Source organism: Mirounga leonina, unplaced genomic scaffold, assembly GCF_011800145.1.
Source record: "Mirounga leonina isolate KUSES-001 unplaced genomic scaffold, KU_Mleo_1.0 Mir_150, whole genome shotgun sequence".
Lineage (NCBI taxonomy): Eukaryota > Metazoa > Chordata > Mammalia > Carnivora > Phocidae > Mirounga > Mirounga leonina.
In genome coordinates this window covers 16,401,444-16,419,919 of record NW_023270374.1, presented here as the reverse complement: position 1 = coordinate 16,419,919, position 18,476 = coordinate 16,401,444, and the positions used below count along the sequence as shown (strand labels likewise).

General features: G+C 38.3%; 1 protein-coding gene across 4 annotated transcripts in view; it reads left to right on the top strand.

Annotated features, from left to right (window-relative positions):
* Positions 1-18,476, top strand: part of PLCB1 (phospholipase C beta 1) — a 681,734-nt gene that overhangs the window by 589,909 nt on the left and 73,349 nt on the right. For 2 of the 4 annotated variants that reach the window (XM_035005858.1, XM_035005859.1), the window contains exons 28-32: positions 1,873-1,949; positions 2,059-2,148; positions 2,799-2,856; positions 3,281-3,367; positions 14,165-14,282. In XM_035005858.1, the coding sequence (XP_034861749.1) occupies positions 1,873-1,949; positions 2,059-2,148; positions 2,799-2,856; positions 3,281-3,367; positions 14,165-14,263 (411 nt within the window). In that variant the 3' untranslated portion in view covers positions 14,264-14,282. The remainder of the gene's footprint in view (positions 1-1,872; positions 1,950-2,058; positions 2,149-2,798; positions 2,857-3,280; positions 3,368-14,164; positions 14,283-18,476) is intronic. The other 2 variants (XM_035005857.1, XM_035005860.1) reach the window with 1 other exon arrangement.

The following is an 18,476-nucleotide window of genomic DNA, read 5'->3' as shown; positions in this document are numbered from 1 at the left end:
AATTTCCAGAGTCTTTGCACACTGACATTTTATGTCTAGACAGCTTGATAAATGGCACTACAAAGCTGTAATATTTCATGATTTCTTTAATTGTGATGGTCATGATCAGGCAGTCTCTTTTGAATGATCAAATAGGTTTGCTGCTGATCCAAGTCCCAGTTCATATTTGCTCAGATTTAATCCACTTCACAGATGAATGCATCAAATTTCACATTAATGTTAAGTTAATGTGCCTTCCTTATTGTAGTTCTCTGAAAGAATTTCTCCCTTAAGTTTTTATTCTCTTACATAAGAAGGGTTTTTTAATTTTTATTATTTTATTTTATTTTTAAAGATTTTATTTATTTATTTAACAGAGAGAGACACAGTGAAAGAGGGAACACAAGCAGGGGGAGTGGGGGAGAGAGAAGCAGGCTTCCCGCTGAGCAGGGAGCCAGATCTGGGGCTCGATCCCAGGACCCTGGGATCATGACCTGAGCCGAAGGCAGACGCTTAACAACTGAGCCACCCAGGCGCCCCAAGCAAGGTTTTGTTTTTTTTTTTTTAATAATTTATAAAATCATAATGAAAAGAGCATGGGGTAGTGGTGAAGGCCACAAGCCACGAAGCCTGATTTGTTGGGTTTGTACCCAGCTCTGCCACTTACCACCTCTGTGGCTGGGAGCCCAGAACTTGAACCACACATGTCAATGTCTTCCTATGTAAAACAAAGATAAAAGCACAACCTCACAGTGCAGCTCTTAGAATCGAATAGGAATTGAATACACTTAAAACTCTTCAAACTGTGCTGGCCAGATGTAAATTAGCAATGAAAGTGCTGGGACTTTGATTAGATTGCCTTGTCCCTGTTGCAGCAACCACTTATATTAAACTGGTCAACTTACTCTGCTGTATCTGAGAATCTCCATCACTGGCAAACAGCAGTGGGGGGCTTTCAGAGGAAGCCCACACCATCTGCCTGGGGCTCTAGTCAGAAGGATGGAGTCCAGTTACCACGGCTGCCTTAGTCATGACAGAAGGTTCTATAGGTTCTTCATGTGGAAAAGAGAAAAAGATGGGGCTGGAGGGCAAAATGACCCTCATGTAACTGATAAGCATTTACTGAGCACCTACTGAACACTAGGAGGTGTGGAGGGCCAAGGATATGCAAATCCAGACACAGTTGCTGCCCTCTGGAAGCTTGGTTTGATAAGAAAATAGATGCAAAACAGTAAAAGAATTGCTTTCATGGCATGTATGAAAATTCAATGGTACCTTACCATAGAAGAGAAGTTGTGATGGTCTTTGGAAGTTACCTACACAAGGACGCAAATATCGATTTCTATCTAAGGTGGGCAACTCATGGTCCTCGAAGCAATTAAACATGAATTAGGTGGAAACCAAGAATTCCAATTCACGGTTGATTATAACTTACATTCATACCATCTTCATATGATTTTGAGCTTCAAAATTGTCTATATCTCCAAGAGACAAAGGCATTGATCATCCCATTTATAACCCAGAACTTGTAAGTTCAGAAAATGTAGCACTCTTGACCAAAATCATATTTTTGATGTCCTAGAGTGGGGACTGGAAACTGAGCCTCCATGTTACTTGTCATTGCACCGAGCCAAGCTGCAGAAACCAGCACAATAATCTAAGGAATCCGTTTAATTTAAAAGGAGAGAAGAAGAAGACTTTCATATTAAAACCTAGATAATGTGATGGTTTTAAATCATGTCTTCCTTGCCTGGTAGATGCCTGGTAATTTTAACTATTGTTAAACATCAATCAGAGCTTTTCTAACTCCAGATACCGCTGTCTGGGGGATCCAGGGGAGAGGGTGCTTTGTTTAAGATCATGTAAAACAGCAAACACATTTTCTTTCCCCAGCTTATTCAAAAATTGACGGATGTTGCTGAAGAATGTCAGAACAATCAGCTGAAGAAGCTCAAAGAAATCTGTGAGAAGTAAGCCTGCATTCTCTTTACAATGGGTTTGTGTCTATAAACGTGTTGCACACAAACTGCCGTTTCATTTATCTTTTTTTTTCCCCTTTTACTTACATTTTGACTTCAGAGAGAAGAAGGAATTAAAGAAGAAAATGGACAAAAAAAGGCAGGAGAAGATAACAGAAGCTAAATCCAAAGACAAAAGTCAAATGGAAGAGTAAGGAGAAAGAACCCCTTCTCTCCCACCTGTCACCTGGGGATTATTTTATTCTGTTCAGGAAACAGCTTCTTAACCACCTAAAGACACATCTGTGAAATTTCTCCTCTAATTAACCTTTCAAAAGATCCCTTTAGTAAAGGTTTTAACATGGAAGTCAAAGAGCAGTTCAATAAATGACTAAGGCACACCCAGGGATTTTTCAGATAAAGATGGAGTAAAGAGTTGCCCTTAGGAAAAAACCCAGTCCTCAGTTCCCATACTGTCGGGCAACCTTCCCAGCATTTAGCTTGCTTGCCCTTGGGCAGACTGTACCTTTCTTTTTTTTTCTTTTTTTTCTTTTTTTTTTAAAGATTTTATTTATTTGAGAGAGAGAGAATGAGAGAGAGCACATGAGAGGGGGGAGGGCCAGAGGGAGAAGCAGACTCCCTGCCGAGCAGGGAGCCCGATGCGGGACTCGATCCCAGGACTCCAGGATCATGACCTGAGCCGAAGGCAGTCGCTTAACCAACTGAGCCACCCAGGCGCCCAGACTGTACCTTTCTTGAAGTAGCGATGAGATTGTGGAAAGTTGTGTGAACTTCCACCTGAAAGTCTGAGATTCACCTAGGATGATCTCATATAATAATCTAGTTGTCATTTGCTCTTAGGGAAAAGACAGAGATGATCCGGTCGTACATCCAAGAGGTGGTGCAGTACATCAAGAGGGTACGTCAGTTAACCTCTCTCTGTTTTGCAAACCATGTACAAATGTTTGGCAAGCACAGTGTGAGCCTCTGAAGGGAAATGCCATGCCTTGTATCCATTTATCACCAGCACCCAGAAGAGCTGCTTTAGTTCTGTAATCAATGTTTCTGTAAGTTTAATTGCAAACCTATATATAAAAAGGCTCATCTAAACATTAACAAAAATGTAAAAAAAAGCAGAATCTATAGATCACCCTACCCCACCCTGTGCCCCATCACTGAGGACCAACACTTACCAACAGTCTCCTACACTTGTAAGGGCAGTTTTTGATCAGGATATGAAATAATTCAATGTACGCCATAGATCTGAAAAGCGTTCAAGTTTTTCTGGAAACATTCCCTTGAATGTTCAGATGAAAATTACTTTCTTTGTAACTTTCTTATAGTTAGAAGAGGCCCAAAGTAAACGGCAAGAAAAACTTGTAGAGAAACACAAGGAGATACGTCAACAGATCCTGGACGAAAAGCCCAAGGTAAACTGAACCAAATAATAATACACAATAACTTCATTTTCTTTCCATTCAATTAGAATAAGACCTCTGTAGGTCATGTACCTTGCACACAGTCTCAGATCTGTTCTTACATGGTAAACTCCTCTATCTTCCTCAGCCATGGTGAAAATCTTTCTAGCAATATTCAATACATATTTATCATCAGCTGGTGAGCTTTACACATAGCAAATGCTCGGAACCCAGCTCCTGACATCTTGGTTGCAGTTAGTGTGAGGTGTGCTTCCAGGTATCTTTGAAGTACCTTCCCTCTCTCCCTGCCAGAATAGGAGAATTAGAGGAATTAGCTAAGCCTCTTCTGCTCTGATAAAATATTGTAATGGTGGACTCTGTCCAGCAGGGGATGTCCTGTACCAAAATCACCCTGGTTTTTTATCCAAAAAATGTTCTCATAAACCAGAAAAAAAAAACAAATCTTTTTTCCCCCTGTAGTAATAGTTTATTGTAGCTCTTCTTTAAAATTACCTTATCCTTATTATTTGGTCAAAATCAAATTCATGAATATTAACTTTAAGCAAACTGATCATCTGTGAATCAAATACTTTTAGGTTGGCAAACAGCATCTTGATTTTAGATCATTACATACATTTTGATTCATCACTGAATATTTGTCTGTGAAAAATGCGCTTTTCAGTTTTATAATTATTCTATGCGTGGTTTAAAATATCTACTCTAAAAGGTATTGCTATTCCATACAAGTACTCTATGAACCTTAAAAGTGTTATTTTTAAAGCTTAAAGCTTAAAAGTGTTATTTTCGTTTCATGGTATAATCCATTCATCAATTTACTTCTTATAGAATTTTTGGGGGATAATTCTAAATATATTTTTGTGGTTATTTCTGCTCTTCTCCTTTTGTATTTATTAGAGATTTATTTAATATTTTTAACTCCTATGTTGCCTGGCAATATAGATGAAGCAGTAATGAAAATCTGAGAATTAATAATTACTTAAGTATGCTGCTAATTTTTATGGTTTTCATGTAAACATGCAATTTGAATATTCTTAGCCATCATCTTGGGTTGATTATGCATTAGTAATAGTTTTAAGATAATTTCAGAAATTGCTATATTTTCCATTTAGGATTGATCTTTCAAAATGTTTGGAGCAAAAGATCCAGGTCCAACTAGAATTTAAGAAATGCATTAACACCTTAATAATCAGTCCCAGGTGATATATTCAAATATATACATTTTCAATCCATGCTGTCTGAATTCACATGTCATTATTTTGTTCACTGACATAATATACCCTGGTTAAAATTGCTATCTCATTAACCAGTTTTTATGTTAAAAAAAAAAAAAAATCTCTCTTGTGAGACATTGTTCTTCCTACAGAGTTTTATTTTGCTTTGTTTTGTTTTTGGTCTAAAAATGTCAGCTACTTGTCTTATAGATACAATGCAATCACAAATGTGTTTCAGTTATGTAACAGTATAAAAAACCCTAAAAAGATTCTGTTACTGTGGTAGGTCATCATGATTAAAATCAACTTTGGTAGGTGTTAAAGCACCTTTAAACTTCTACACTGGATATAACTAAGCACTAGAAGAATAAGTGTTGGACAACTTATCAGTCAAGGTGCATTCTATAGCAATTTTACAGAAAACCCAGTTAAAACTGGCTTACACAATAATAAACTTAGTAAGTCCTGTTATTGGAAGTTTAGACATGTCAGAGTTTGAGGATGGGTTAATCTAACAGCTCAGCAACCTCATCAAGAATCCAGGTATTTGTAGAATTTCCACCATGCCATCTTACTTTGTTGCCTTTCATGCCTAAGCTGTAAACCTGTTGTCACAAGATGGCTGCCATAGCTCCATGCATCACAACATTACATAAAACCATTCAAAGGCAAAAAAGGCACTGTCTTCATCTTATAGGATTAAGGAAAACCTTCCTAAATCTTCCTGATACCCTTCTCCCCATTGGCTAGGATTGTTCCATATACCCATTCCTAAAACCAATCATAGGCAGGAGAGTGTCATTTGCATGACTCGCTTAGTGCAATTAAGGCTCACTCAAAGGGGTGGAGGGGAGTCCAGCTTCTCCTCAGTGTCATAGTCAACAGGCACCTGAACAAAACTGATGTTTTCTTATCAAAGAAATAGAAATAGCAAATAAGTAGGTAATTAACTGTGTGTGCCACTACCATATTTATAACAATTTCCCATTTCTTCTTTTTTGGCCTCTTAGCAAGAGATCTGAAGTGTTTCTATAAATTTATAGTAGTTCTTTTGCCTTCATTTTTGTTTTGTTTTGTTTGCAAAATTCTGAGCCTGTCTGCACATGATCAGTTTAGTCTGTCCAAATATAGCTAATAATCAGAATCAAATGGTGCTATGGACTGAACTGTGTCCTCCTAAAATTCACGTTGAAGCTCTAACCCCCAAAGTCATGGTATATGGAGAAAAGGCCTTTGGGAGGTATTATGTTTATTTATTCTATTTTTATTTTTTTTCATTTTTATTGACATATAGTTAATATACAGTGTTATATTAGTTTCAGGTGTACAATATAATGATTCAACAATTTATACATTACTTAGTGCTCATTATGATAAATGTACTCTTAATCCCCTTCCATTCCTCCATCCACCTCCCCTTTGGCAACTACCTGTTTGTTCTCTGTATTTAAAGTCTGGATTTTTTGTCTCTCTCTTTTTTTTTTTTTATTTGTTTTGTTTCTTAAATTCTACATATGAGTGAAATCATATGGTATTTGTCTTCCTCTGTCTGACTTAATTACCTTAGCATAATACCCTCTAGCTCCATCCATGTTGCTGCAAATGGCAAGATCTCATTCTTTTTTTATGGCTGAGTCATATTCCATTGTATAAATATACCTAATTTTTTTTAATCCATTTATCTATGGATGGACACTCAGTTTGCTTCCATATCTTGGCTATTGCAAATAATGCTGCAGTAAGCATAGAGGTGCAGGTACTTTTTCAAATTAGTGTTTTGGGGTTTTGGGGGGAGGGTAAATACCCAGTAGTGGATATATTGGAGCCTCCATACTATTTTCCACAGTGGCTGTACCAATTTGCATTCCCACCAACTGTGCATGGGGGTTCCTTTTTCTCCACGACCTCACCAGCATTTATTTCTGTTGCCTTCTTTATGACTGTAAATAGGTACCATAATGATATCTTTCTGCTTTTCATCCATGTTGCCTTTATGATCATCTTGTGTCCGGATTTGAAGATTGCCTGGAGATTTTTTATTTCATGTCAAACAAAAGCATTTCTTAAGAGGTGTTCTTCAAGGCTTAAAAAATGTTGTGCTTGGGAACCATGATTTTAACAAAAACTAAGAAATCATGACAGTTAATATTGTAGGACACAGTGGCTAATCAAAAGAAATGTCTGTGATAAGAAGGAACAATAATAAACAGTGAAGTGAATAAGATCAACTATAGGTTATGTGGAGAAAGAACAAAGCACAGGGCAGCAAATATAGGCAAGTGAAAGTCCAGGCCCGAGTAGCATTCATCCATGCTCCTGGTAATTGTTGGCTGTGGACCAGAAATAGGATAGCATTGGCTTTGAAATAATCCCTCTTCACATCCAGTATCAGAATGGCCTTTGAAGCTCAACATAGATATGAGGGAAATTAACAAAAGCAGAAACAATACAGAAAAAATAGTAACTCAAGGGAATGAAACTGAACAGCAGTGTTTATAAAAGAGGTTAACGGAGTCACTTGCATTCAATCAGAAAGATGAGAAGGTGGAATGATTTTATGACATCTAGAAATTTATGAGCTGTTACATCACTGAATGTTGGACAAAGTAATTGAGTTGACTCTATAGTGGTAATATTAAAGATAATTGCAACCTTCCTATGAAGAGGACACATGACAAACTTTGCCAGAGGTTACTGAGGGGAGTAGAGTTCCTTCTTCAAGTATTTTAAGATGCAATAAGCAGTTTTCTACCTTGAAACCAATAATAGCTAATCTTTTGCTTACAGCAAAAATATACACTACATGGCATCATATTTCTTCCCGTTTGTCAGTTTCTTTCACCAACATGTCAAATATAATCACTTAATTTCTCTTTGTCCACTTATTCTAACTAATGTAATAATGTGTTTAATGTTCCTAACCTCCTCCAAAACAGGGAGGAAGCTATTTTTACATGCCTATATTCTCCTAGTATTATTATTTTGAGCTGTTCTGAACCACAATCACAAGCTGCATAATTTTCCAAGCCTTCGATAACCAAACAACTCTTTTAAAATCGAACAAGTATTTTTTAACAAAAGAAATTTGAAAAGCCAATTGCTGAAAGACAACACTTCTTCAATGGCAAGTTCTGGCTGGATGTAGAGCAAGCTACATATGAAGATTAATTCAAAGTGTAACCTTCTAACCTTTTACTCATCCATGGGCTTATGATCTGTAAGTATCAATCAACTAAGTTCCTAAAATTGTTACCATCCTCCAATAGAGCAGTCAGAAGACAATGTGCCTCAGTCAAAACCATTTCATTTCCACACTTAGACCAAGAACGTCCATCCTACTGGCACATATTTGGTAGGGAACCAAATTTGGCCAGCCACAGTATGAAAATTTATTTTAGAATATCCAACTTTGTGACATGCACTAAGCCTTTTTCATATGTAGAGTCCATTTTTTCTCCACTAAAAAAGAGATTAATGAGTCTATCCCTTTTGTATGTAATTTTTGAGGGCATTGGGGAAAATGGAAGTAGGTGATTTCTAGAGGCAACTTATGCAATAGATCAATATTTTGGCCCTCAATTTGATGTAGACTTACACTGTGCATTCCTGTACATAAGTCCATCTGAAATTTCTTAAGTTACAAACAACAGTAGACATCCTTGAAAGAGAATATTTAGTTCCTTTTCAGTAAAGTTCTAAATTCTGAAGAAATGTTCGGTTGCATGTATCCTAGCAGTGAAATATTTTATTCAATCCCTGAGTGTATGCTATTTTCAGCTTTGTTCCAGGTCTGTCTTTTTATGAAATCTATAGCTACAGAGTTCTTAAGATGGATGCAATAAACCCCACCAATTATATAAGTGACATAATTGGTTTCCTTGGGATTTCCATCCCTGGATTTGCCAAAGCCAATAGGAAAAGGGTATATGTGTACAAAGGGTGATAGAAACAACTCACAACCCAACTGCCAGTAGAGAGAAACCATAACTTCTGTGGTCACGTTCAACTCTAAACTGATTCATTATAAAAAGGACATTCTGCCTTTCTCCTGAACACTTCAAAAAGATTTATTTTAACATGCTGAAGCATCGTTAATCAGAGTTGCCCTGAATCTGCTGCAAATATTCCAATGTATATTGATCACTTCGCAGCTACTGGCTCTCATTACAAGAAGAATCATCTTTTAAGGGGTCTTTTTAATGAACCGTTTCCATAACCTCATAAAACAGTCAATAAATGTGGAATTTACTTTTTCTCTGGCATTTAATTTGTCTTTGATGCTTCTTAAAACAGGTTTACTGTTTTAAATTGAGCTCATCAATAAGAGAGAACTCCAGGAAGCTTTAGGGCATTTTAATTTATAAGCGGAAGAACATTTCATCATGTGGCCTACTGGCTCTTATTTATTTATTTATTTTTCCTCTACCAGGGGAATATAGACTGATTTTCCTCATTTCCCTGACATCTTTAGAATGAACAGGATGAGTGACTCATCCCTCTGGGTGAAGTTAGTCTTGTCAGACCTACCACTGGGCCCTGAGACAGAACTCTCAATGTTGTGATTTCAGTCCTGCCTTCCCAGTGTTCAGGGAGAAAGAGACTTGGGCATTTAAAGTAAAAGTTTCTTCCTTACATGATTCATTTGTGTATTCCCTGATCCTTTGTGACTCGATGGGGAAATGTGGTTTCTCCCTGCCATCACCCATTGGACCTTCTCAATGAAGCTAGACCAGAGATTGCAAACTGGCTGCCCATTAACTATGTTTTGCTCGTTGTCAAGTCTTGGTAGACCCACCCAATGATTTGGGTTTTTTGTTTTTTTTCTGTGAAAGAAACTTCTTTTTCATTTGATCAATGTGAATAATTACCTTTTTAAAAAGTGTAGCTATTCATTATTTTCTTGAATGTAAAGCTTGGATACATTGAGTCTCCTTCTGGGCAATACTAGAACATTAGAACCGTTTGACTCTGTCTCCTTATGATTTATTTTTGAAATTTATTAATAATTGTGTACACATTTCTAAACAAATAAGACTTTTTTATTCTATGTTATACAGTCAGTGTTCATTTAGACTTATCTACATATTCACAAGATTTTTTGTTCAGCATTCTATCTTGTGTCTCAGACTGTCCATTTGGGACCATTATCTTCTACATCCTTTAGAAGATCTTTTATACAGTCTACTGATGACAAACTCTGGGGTTTTTGGTTTTGTTTTCATTTTTGTCTGAATATGTCTTTATTTTACCTTCATTCTGGAAGGATACTTTCACTGGGTATAAAATTTCAGGTTGACAGTTATTTTCTTTTAGCACATTGAAGATAAAATTCCCCTGTCCTCAGGCTTCTCTTACTATTGAGAAGCTGTTAGTCTCAGTGTAATTCTTCTGGTAATAGCTTGCATTTTTCCTCCTTTTCTTGCATTTAGGACTTTTTTTCTTGTGTTCTGTGCAGTTTTTCTAAAATGTATCTAAATACGTGTTTGAGGTGACTAGATGGATAATTTTCCTCACTTCTGTAGAAACTCAGCCATTGTGTCTGCAAAAATGGCTTCATTCACATTATTCACATAGAAAATAAAATAGACCTTTTACTCCATCAACTCAGTCTTTTAACTTTTTTCAATATTTTCCATCTTTTTGTTTCTTTGTGCTACCCTATGGACAATTTTTCTCTGACCCTTTTTCTAATTTACCAATTCTTTGTTTACACTGCTCTTCTACTTTTCCACTGAGTTTTTAATTCTAACTTTTGTGTTCTATTTGATTCCATAAGTGCTATTTGGTTTATTTTCAAATCTACAATTTGAATGTCTGGCTTATTGTAGGGAAAGTTTCCCCTGAGATTCCTCATTCTGTACAGGCCACAGGCTTTGAGTTGTGGCCCCACCCTACCAGGCTTTCAAAAGATGAATTCAAAATTTTCAGCATTAGCAAAAGGCCATCAGGGCAAAAGTGGCTTCCCTGTCTAGGTTCTCCGTCTAGGTTCTGTAGTTTGGGCCTGATCATTCTTTAAATTTTTGTGGTTCTTAGGTTCTTTAAAGAAAATAGTTTCAATCTTGAATCCAGATTTTTTAGTTGTTTTCTGTGAGAAGGATGGTCCAAGTAACCTAACCAGAAATAAAAAATCTCCACATGGTGTTTCTTATATGTTTGAATTCATTAACATCTGTATTGGTTGGAGTTCACCTAGAGAAGCAGAACCTGCAAAAGATTGAGTCTTTATCACAGAGCTGAACACACACACACCTGGCCCAGCAGGAGGAACAACTAAAGAAAGACCCAAAGAGAAGGGAAAGTGATTCCAGACCCCATTCAACAGATCTGCAACAGCATGTGTGTGTTACAGATGCCTGCTGCCTCCCTCCTCAAGCCCTCCAACTCTCAGGAGAGTCTCCCCTATAACTCACCCTACCTGGAAAGGGAACTCTTGAAATGTAGTTCAGCCTAGGCAAGTCAGCACATTACAAAACCCTCATGCTATTATTTAATACTTGGAAATTTTCTTATTTTAAAAAAAAAATTTCTCTTTAAAAATTAGATTATATCAGTGCACCTGGCTGGCTCAGTCACTGGAGCACGTGACTCTTGATCTCAGGGCTGTGGGTTCAAGTCCCACATTGGGTGTAGAGATTACTTAAAAATAAAATATTTTTTAAAAAGTTAGATTATATGATTACAGAGAGCCAACATGTAAACAAATCTCTAAGGCAGAGAAGAGGCTCACCTTAGGCCTGCATGGCATTCCCCGGGTTGCCTCATGAATTTCTGTTATCTATTAGCCCCTGTAAGGCAACTGGGTTTGAGATTTAAACAAAATTGGAAGAGAGATTCACATGGTTGTCATTGATCCCTCCCCCTTTTCTCTACCCCATTAGCTTTCTTTCCCCTTCCTTTGTTTCCTAAGGATAAGTAAATGTGGGAGTGCAGTGATGGGTATATAGTTTGGAGGGAAGGGGATCCAAAGAGAATACTCACCACCTGCTAGAGCAGAGAGAGTATACATGTTGATGGGGTTCATAGTCTTCCTAGAAAGTACTAAGATTAACATCAGGAATTTGGATAAGATGGACTTTAATCCCATTGACTTTCATCTGCTCTTAAAAATGAGTTCACACAACCACGGATGGCCCACAAAACCTTTTGGGTTGACTTCTACTCTGTGTGCCTGCCATTGTGCATGATTTATGTGAATTTTGCCAATAGTAATTGGATGTTTTTTCCCAAATGTATCTCTAGTTTGTTTTTAAAGCCCTGCTTTGGTATAACCAGAATAATAAAAATAGTCAAACACACACACCCTAAATACTATTTAAGACAAAGAATGTAAAGATTTCATTACCTCTGGAACCACTACCTGATTTTACCATGGTCCTCAACATTTTCATGGGAAAGATGGCAAATTCAAACCAAGAGAAATATGTACCTGTAGAATATCCAAAAAGGAAATGTCCTGGTGCTTTGAAACATTTGATGAAGCAGCATGCAGAGACCAGAGAAAAAGTTATTGCAGAAGAAAAAATGCACAATCACTGAGCTGAAAAATGCTAAAGAAAATTTCAGTTCAAAATAGGAAAGCAGTTTCTAAAAGCAAGAGTCACATTCTCTGTTTCCCATGTATTCTGCCTAAGGCCAAGTTAATGTAGCAAACCTACCACTTGGAGTCCTGGTTATGCATTTTTTGTAAATAAATGTCAATTGATACAAGTCTTCTACATTTATTATAATCATTTGCTGAGGATAATCTTTGCATTTGACAAGGAGTTCTTTGTCTTTGTAGCTGAAACCGAGGCTCAAGTAGTATTTCCATATTTCAAAGAGTTTTACATTTCAAAGAGTTTTATCAATAGAGGTGGACTTAACTTTTGCTAATGTTTGTGATGGAATAATAAACAGTTCATGATGTTTCTGATAGTTTGCATGGATTCTCCACTACATACCCTCTGTGACCATCACACACACACACACATACACACACACACACTCACACACAAACAACCTGATACAATCAGGGGAACTTAACATGTTTAACTATTTTGGCATCAAAATGGATTTTCCCCTCCCAAATTACGGTAGCATATGGGAAATCCTGTCTCAGATAGTAGCCAACAGCATGTATATGGTTTTGTGACATGGAGAGAATAGGGATTATGTTGTCTTCTAGCTTTGGCTGGAAAGGACTTTTTTCTCCTTTTCCTTTGAATTTTACATATTTTTTTTAATAGTTCTTAGATTTTAGGAACTACATAATGAGCTGTTGCAATTCTTTAATTGATTATTGGGACTTTGTTCTAGGTGGGATCACAAATACCACAGGACTTGAAAAATATTATAAAAGAGTTAGGACATCTTTATAATTGTTAAGGTACCAATTGCAGCGCCATTACCCCAGTCAAAGCCACCCTCATTTCTCAAATGGATTTCTCAATAGCCTCCTAACTGATCTTCCCACTTCCACATGTGCCCACTCACAATCTACTCCCAACAGGGCAGACAGAGTCATCTTTTAGAACATAAATCAGCTCACTCCTCAGTTCAAGACTCTTTAATGGCTCCCATCTCTCTGAGAAATAAAAGTCTACAAGGTCCAACATGATCTGACTCCACTTTGCTGTATCCCCTCTTTGTTTCCTCATTGACATGCTCTCTGCTCCAGCCAACCTGGCTTCCTTGCTGGGACCCAACAACCCAGGCCAATGCCACCTTGGACTGTTGTATGGACCTCTGCCCAGAATGTTCATCTCTCAAGGGTCTGCTTGGGCACCTCCCTCCTGTGGCTCAAGTCCTTGCTCAAAGCTTTCTTTTCAGAGAGGCCTTCTGTGACCACTTTCTTTTCAAAGAGGCCTTCCATGACCACTTTACTTTCCACTACTTCCCCATTCTTAGTATCTCCTCCTCCTTTTATTCTGCTCTACTTTCTGTGTTTCAGAGCATTTATCACCTTATCTCATTAGGTCATTTACTTCTTTCTTAAGTGTGTCATTCAGTGTTGATCCCTCCCCAGTGGAACACAAGCTGCATTTACATTGGAGGGCAGGGGTTTGGACTGTTTTGCTCACTGATGCTCTTGAGTTCTAGGCACCCAAGAACAATGCCTGGCACATAGTTGGTGCTTGATACATAATTTTTTAACAAACGAGTTATGCAGAGGGCTAACAAAACTAACTTCATGTATTTAAAAAATAGTTTTCTCTCTTTGAGAGAGAAAAGTATAGCCATTCGGCCCAGACTCATTGGGCTGCTTTGTTCAGTTGCTGTCAGGGATTCAATACAATCTCTTTTCAAGTTTCTTGACAGTAGTGGGATTTTGTAAAGAATTTCTTGAAACTGCTAGTTGCAATCATATTTCACATCTAATTCCTACAGAGGGCAGGCAAGAACCAAGGAGAATTCAGTTGCCAATCCCATTGCATTTGTGGTCAGAAGTGTTGGAATAGACAAAGGATATGGAGATTTTAAATCTCCATTTTAGAAGATACTCCAAGAGAGCTCCCAGACCAAGAATTTGAAACAACCGATGATTAGAAATCAATTTCAATGCCACAAAAATGACAGCCTCCCTTTTTTTCCCACACAGGGGGACGGTTCCTCCTCATTCTTGTCGGAAACTTGCCATGAGGATCCCTCTGTTTCCCCCAACATTACTCCCCCCAACCCTCAAGCTCTCAAGTGGTGACCACCGTCCTTCCGGCCAGGTAGGACTGGATGGGAGGGGTCGCTTTTGAGAGAGGGGTGGCATGTGGCCATCAAGTTTACAGACATCTTGGACTCGCTCCTTTATTTTTCACGCCGCCCCCACCCCCCACCAGCCTTTCTCTACATTCCCATCCTTTTCCTGCCATAGTTTCTAGCTACACCCATGATGCACCCTCATCTTTACCTGTCTTCCCCTGGTATTCATTTTTTCATCATTGTTCTCTCTCTTCTTGACATCAATTCCATTCTCCCCTATTGTCTTCTTCCCCTTTCTTCATTTTATTTCTCTAGTTGCAAAACTGGCTTCCTTTTAGAACTCGATCTTTCTCTCTTAAACTCACACTATTATTTCTGCTTTTGAGACATTTTTAAGTTCCTACTTCTTGCAGCACTGGTTGCCCACAGTCTTATCTTAAACTCCAGTGGGATTAAATGAACTCTCGGGGAGTCTTCCTGACCACTCCATTCGATTGATTACACCCGTCCTTTTAAAAATCCAGCAAAAATCATTGTATTCCCACATGATGTTTTGAATTCAGGGGATAGCTCAGGATTTCCTGATTCTCTAAAATCAAGAGCTCTTGAAAAGACCTCACTCATAGGGATGCTTGGGCCAGGGCCTGCTGGTTGAAGCAAAATGAAGCTCAGATGTTAGAGAGGACTTTAACTTGCCAGAGGAAATGCATCATGAAATCTATTGTATTCCTCTTGCTAATAAGAAAACTGGCCAAAACCATTCCAGTGCGTGTGCATTTCAGGGAGAAAAGAGGTGTTATTGTGATTATAGAGAAAGCAGAATACATCTATTCTGATGTACTGAAAGCAGAGACCTACAATGAGGCTTATGATGTTTTCATCTTCAAGCACTCATTGATCAGTGAAGCAGAACGTTTAGAAACATGTTGAAGAATTAGTGAAAACAACAACTTTACTGGGGAAAAAAAAAGCTGTAATTTCCTTCTTGTCCTCTACATCCATCAGCACATGCAGTGATGCTCTAGCTCAGCACTTTTCAAACTTCAGTGAGTGTATGAATTATCTGGAGATCCTATGAAAACGCAGATACTGATTCTGGAGGTCTGGGTGGGACCTGAGATCTGCATTTCTCACCTGATTCTAGGGGATGCCCTTGCTGCCACATTTCCATGGACCACATTTGACAAGCAGGGATCTAGTACATTCCTACCCCTCCTAGTGGTAGCACCTGGAAGAAAAAGCTTTAAGCTGCTTTCCCGGAGGTTTATTGTATTTTAAGTTTTGGGCCTAATCACGAGCCTGAACCCTTTGAGAACTTTTTATTTTTTTACTACAGACTGTGACACTATAGAAAGGCAGAGAATGCCATCTGAGAGCAAAGCCCCAGCCTGGCTATGAATTCCTTCCCTGTCCTACCCAAGGTGATGACCTTGTTCCTGTGGTGACCCCGTGATAAAGTCCACATGGAAAGGTGGGGCAGGGGAGGGGCAGGCAATATTGATTTCTCCAGGAAGGCATCGGAAAGACCTTGACAATGTCTTCTTCATTTGTCTATAAATGTTCAGGGCATTTTTTAAGTCATCAGCTATCAGCATCATTGGATTTTTGCTTGTTTGTTTTTGATGCACTTATTGTTACTCTCCTGGTGTTTTTGAAAGTTATTGTGAAACATTTAATACCACAGGTGGGATATTGAATTCTCTCCAAGGAGGTAAATGGCAATGAAGCTCAGAACACATGACTTGGGTTTTGTTTTTCGAAACAAATGCAAGAGAGACCTAAGTACCCCATTTTGGTTGCTGTGCTCCATCAGGCTTCTAATGGCTGGTCCTCGACTTGTTTTTCCTTTAGAAGGTCAACTGAGCTTCCTGCGTAGCAAAAATATTGTTTTCAATGAGATAGGTATTCCCGCAATACCTGGACATTAAGAAAATCTTTAATCACACCGTGAGTTTGGTCCCTTCAGCTTTTCACATATAAAAGGCAATATAAAAATAAACCAAATTCTCATGTTCTGTGGGAAAATAGGTTTCATTGCTAAAACAGAACAAAAAAATTGCACTGTTTTGTATCTGAAAAAGAACAAAAAGTCCTTCTCTACCAGTATATGAAAGGTACATTTTTGGGCCACGTTTAATATTTCCCCCAAATGTTTCTCGCTTACCTCATGTATTTCCATTGATAGACTACGGCTGAACACAAAATGAATGAATAAAAAGTAACAGTAGATAAAGCCATCATGCATTTGCTAGAAAATAGTGATTTTTTTTTCCTCTAAGATTGATCCCAAGAGTACTCTTCACATAAATACGTGAAATTTCACAGAAGGCGGATGCTTAACCGACTGAACCACCCAGGCGCCCTGGGGCTTCTCCAAATTTTGCTCTAGAGTTTGAGTGAAGGGAATTTCCTTGAGATAACTTACGAAACATTTAAGCAAGAAACAAAGAAAATTTCCTAGTGTAGGAACATCTAAATACTTAGATTCCCAAGGGTTATTGTGGGTCTCTTCGAAGATCTTTAAATGTGGCAACAAAGGGGCTGTCTACAAGCACAGCAACCTTTTCCTGACCTCCTTTGTGTCCAGAAAGAGTACGATTAATTAAACTCAGAAGTTTGCCACTGAAATAATAGGTATGAGATCCAGAGAATTCAAGGTGTTGGAGGACTCATTAAATAGGGTTGCATAAATATCATGCTGAAAGATTTAATGAGTCCATAGGGTCACTTAAAGAGCAATGAAGCAGAGATGACCTAGAAAAAAATAAATTAGAATCGATATTGTGCTTCTGAATTAACAACTATAGATTGCTATATTAACACCTGAGATTAATTCTATAATTACATCTTAAAGCATCTTCGTGTTCTCATGCCAGGAAAAATGAAAATTGCTTATTTTTACCATTTTACTTGCCAATCATAAAAACACATTTATATAGGTGTGTTGATTTCTGTGATCTCTAGGAACCATGAATGCTTTAAGGAGCTGCAACTAGGTAAATAATGTTCATTTTTTTCTTTTAATAATTCAACTAATACTGGATGCCTACTGTATAGCACGCACTAGGCTAAATGCTGGGACAATAATGCAATGCAAAAAGATGCAAAACTTGCCCCCCCACCTCAAATTGTTTACAGTCTAGTGTAGCTCTGTCCTACAGAACTTTCTGCAGTGATGGAAACGTTCCATGTCTGAGAGCTCAATGCATTAGCCGCCAGCCACAGGTGGCTATTAAGTATTTGAAGTGTGGCTAATGCAACTGAGGAATTGAATTTTAATTATATTTAAATTTTTTTTTAAATTTAAGGGCAAATAGCCACATGTGGCCAGTGGCTAACATACAGGCAGCACAGGTAGATGGTATGCTGAATCTTCATTTCTAACATGTAATCTACCTTTTTTTTTTAAAGATTTTATTTATTTGAGAGAGAGAGAATGAGAGAGAGCAAGCACATGAGAGGGGGGAGGGTCAGAGGGAGAAGCAGACTCCCTGAAGAGCAGGGAGCCTGATGCGGGACTCGATCTAGGGACTCCAGGATCATGACCTGAGCCGAAGGCAGTCGCTTAACCAACTGAGCCACCCAGGAGCCCCGTAATCTACCTTTCTTTAAGAGATTTAAAGGTGGGGGCGCCTGGGTGGCTCAGTCAGTTAAGCAGCTGACTCTTGATTTTGGCTTAGGTTGTGATCTCAGGGTCCCAAGATGGAGTCCCACACCAGGTTCTGCACTCCGCAGGGAGTCTGCTTGATGATTCTCTCTCCCTCTCCCTCTACCCCTCCCCTCATGTTCTCTCTCTCTCTCTCTCTCTCTCTCTCTCGTCTCTCTTTCTAAAATAAATAAATAACTTTAAAAAAGTAAAGGATTCAAAGGATTTGTGTTAGGACAAAAACACTAGATCATCATTATAATAGAGCTGTTTACAGGGGAGGAAAAATGAAGGCTTCCCAGAGGTGGTGACCCTTGACCAGTAGGATTAAGTAGGAGTTTATCAAGCAGAGAAGCAGACAGGAAGAAATTCCTGGTGACCTCGTGACAGAGCCTAAGGTATGAGTATCATGTTAACTGCTATGGAATTGCGTTATTTGCATGTTGTATTAGTCAGTTTGGGCAGCTGTAACAAAATATCTCAGACAGGGTGGCCTAAACAACAGAAACTTATCCTCTCAGAGTTGTGCAGTGTGAGCTCCAAGGTCAAGGTGCCAGCAGGGTTGGTTTCT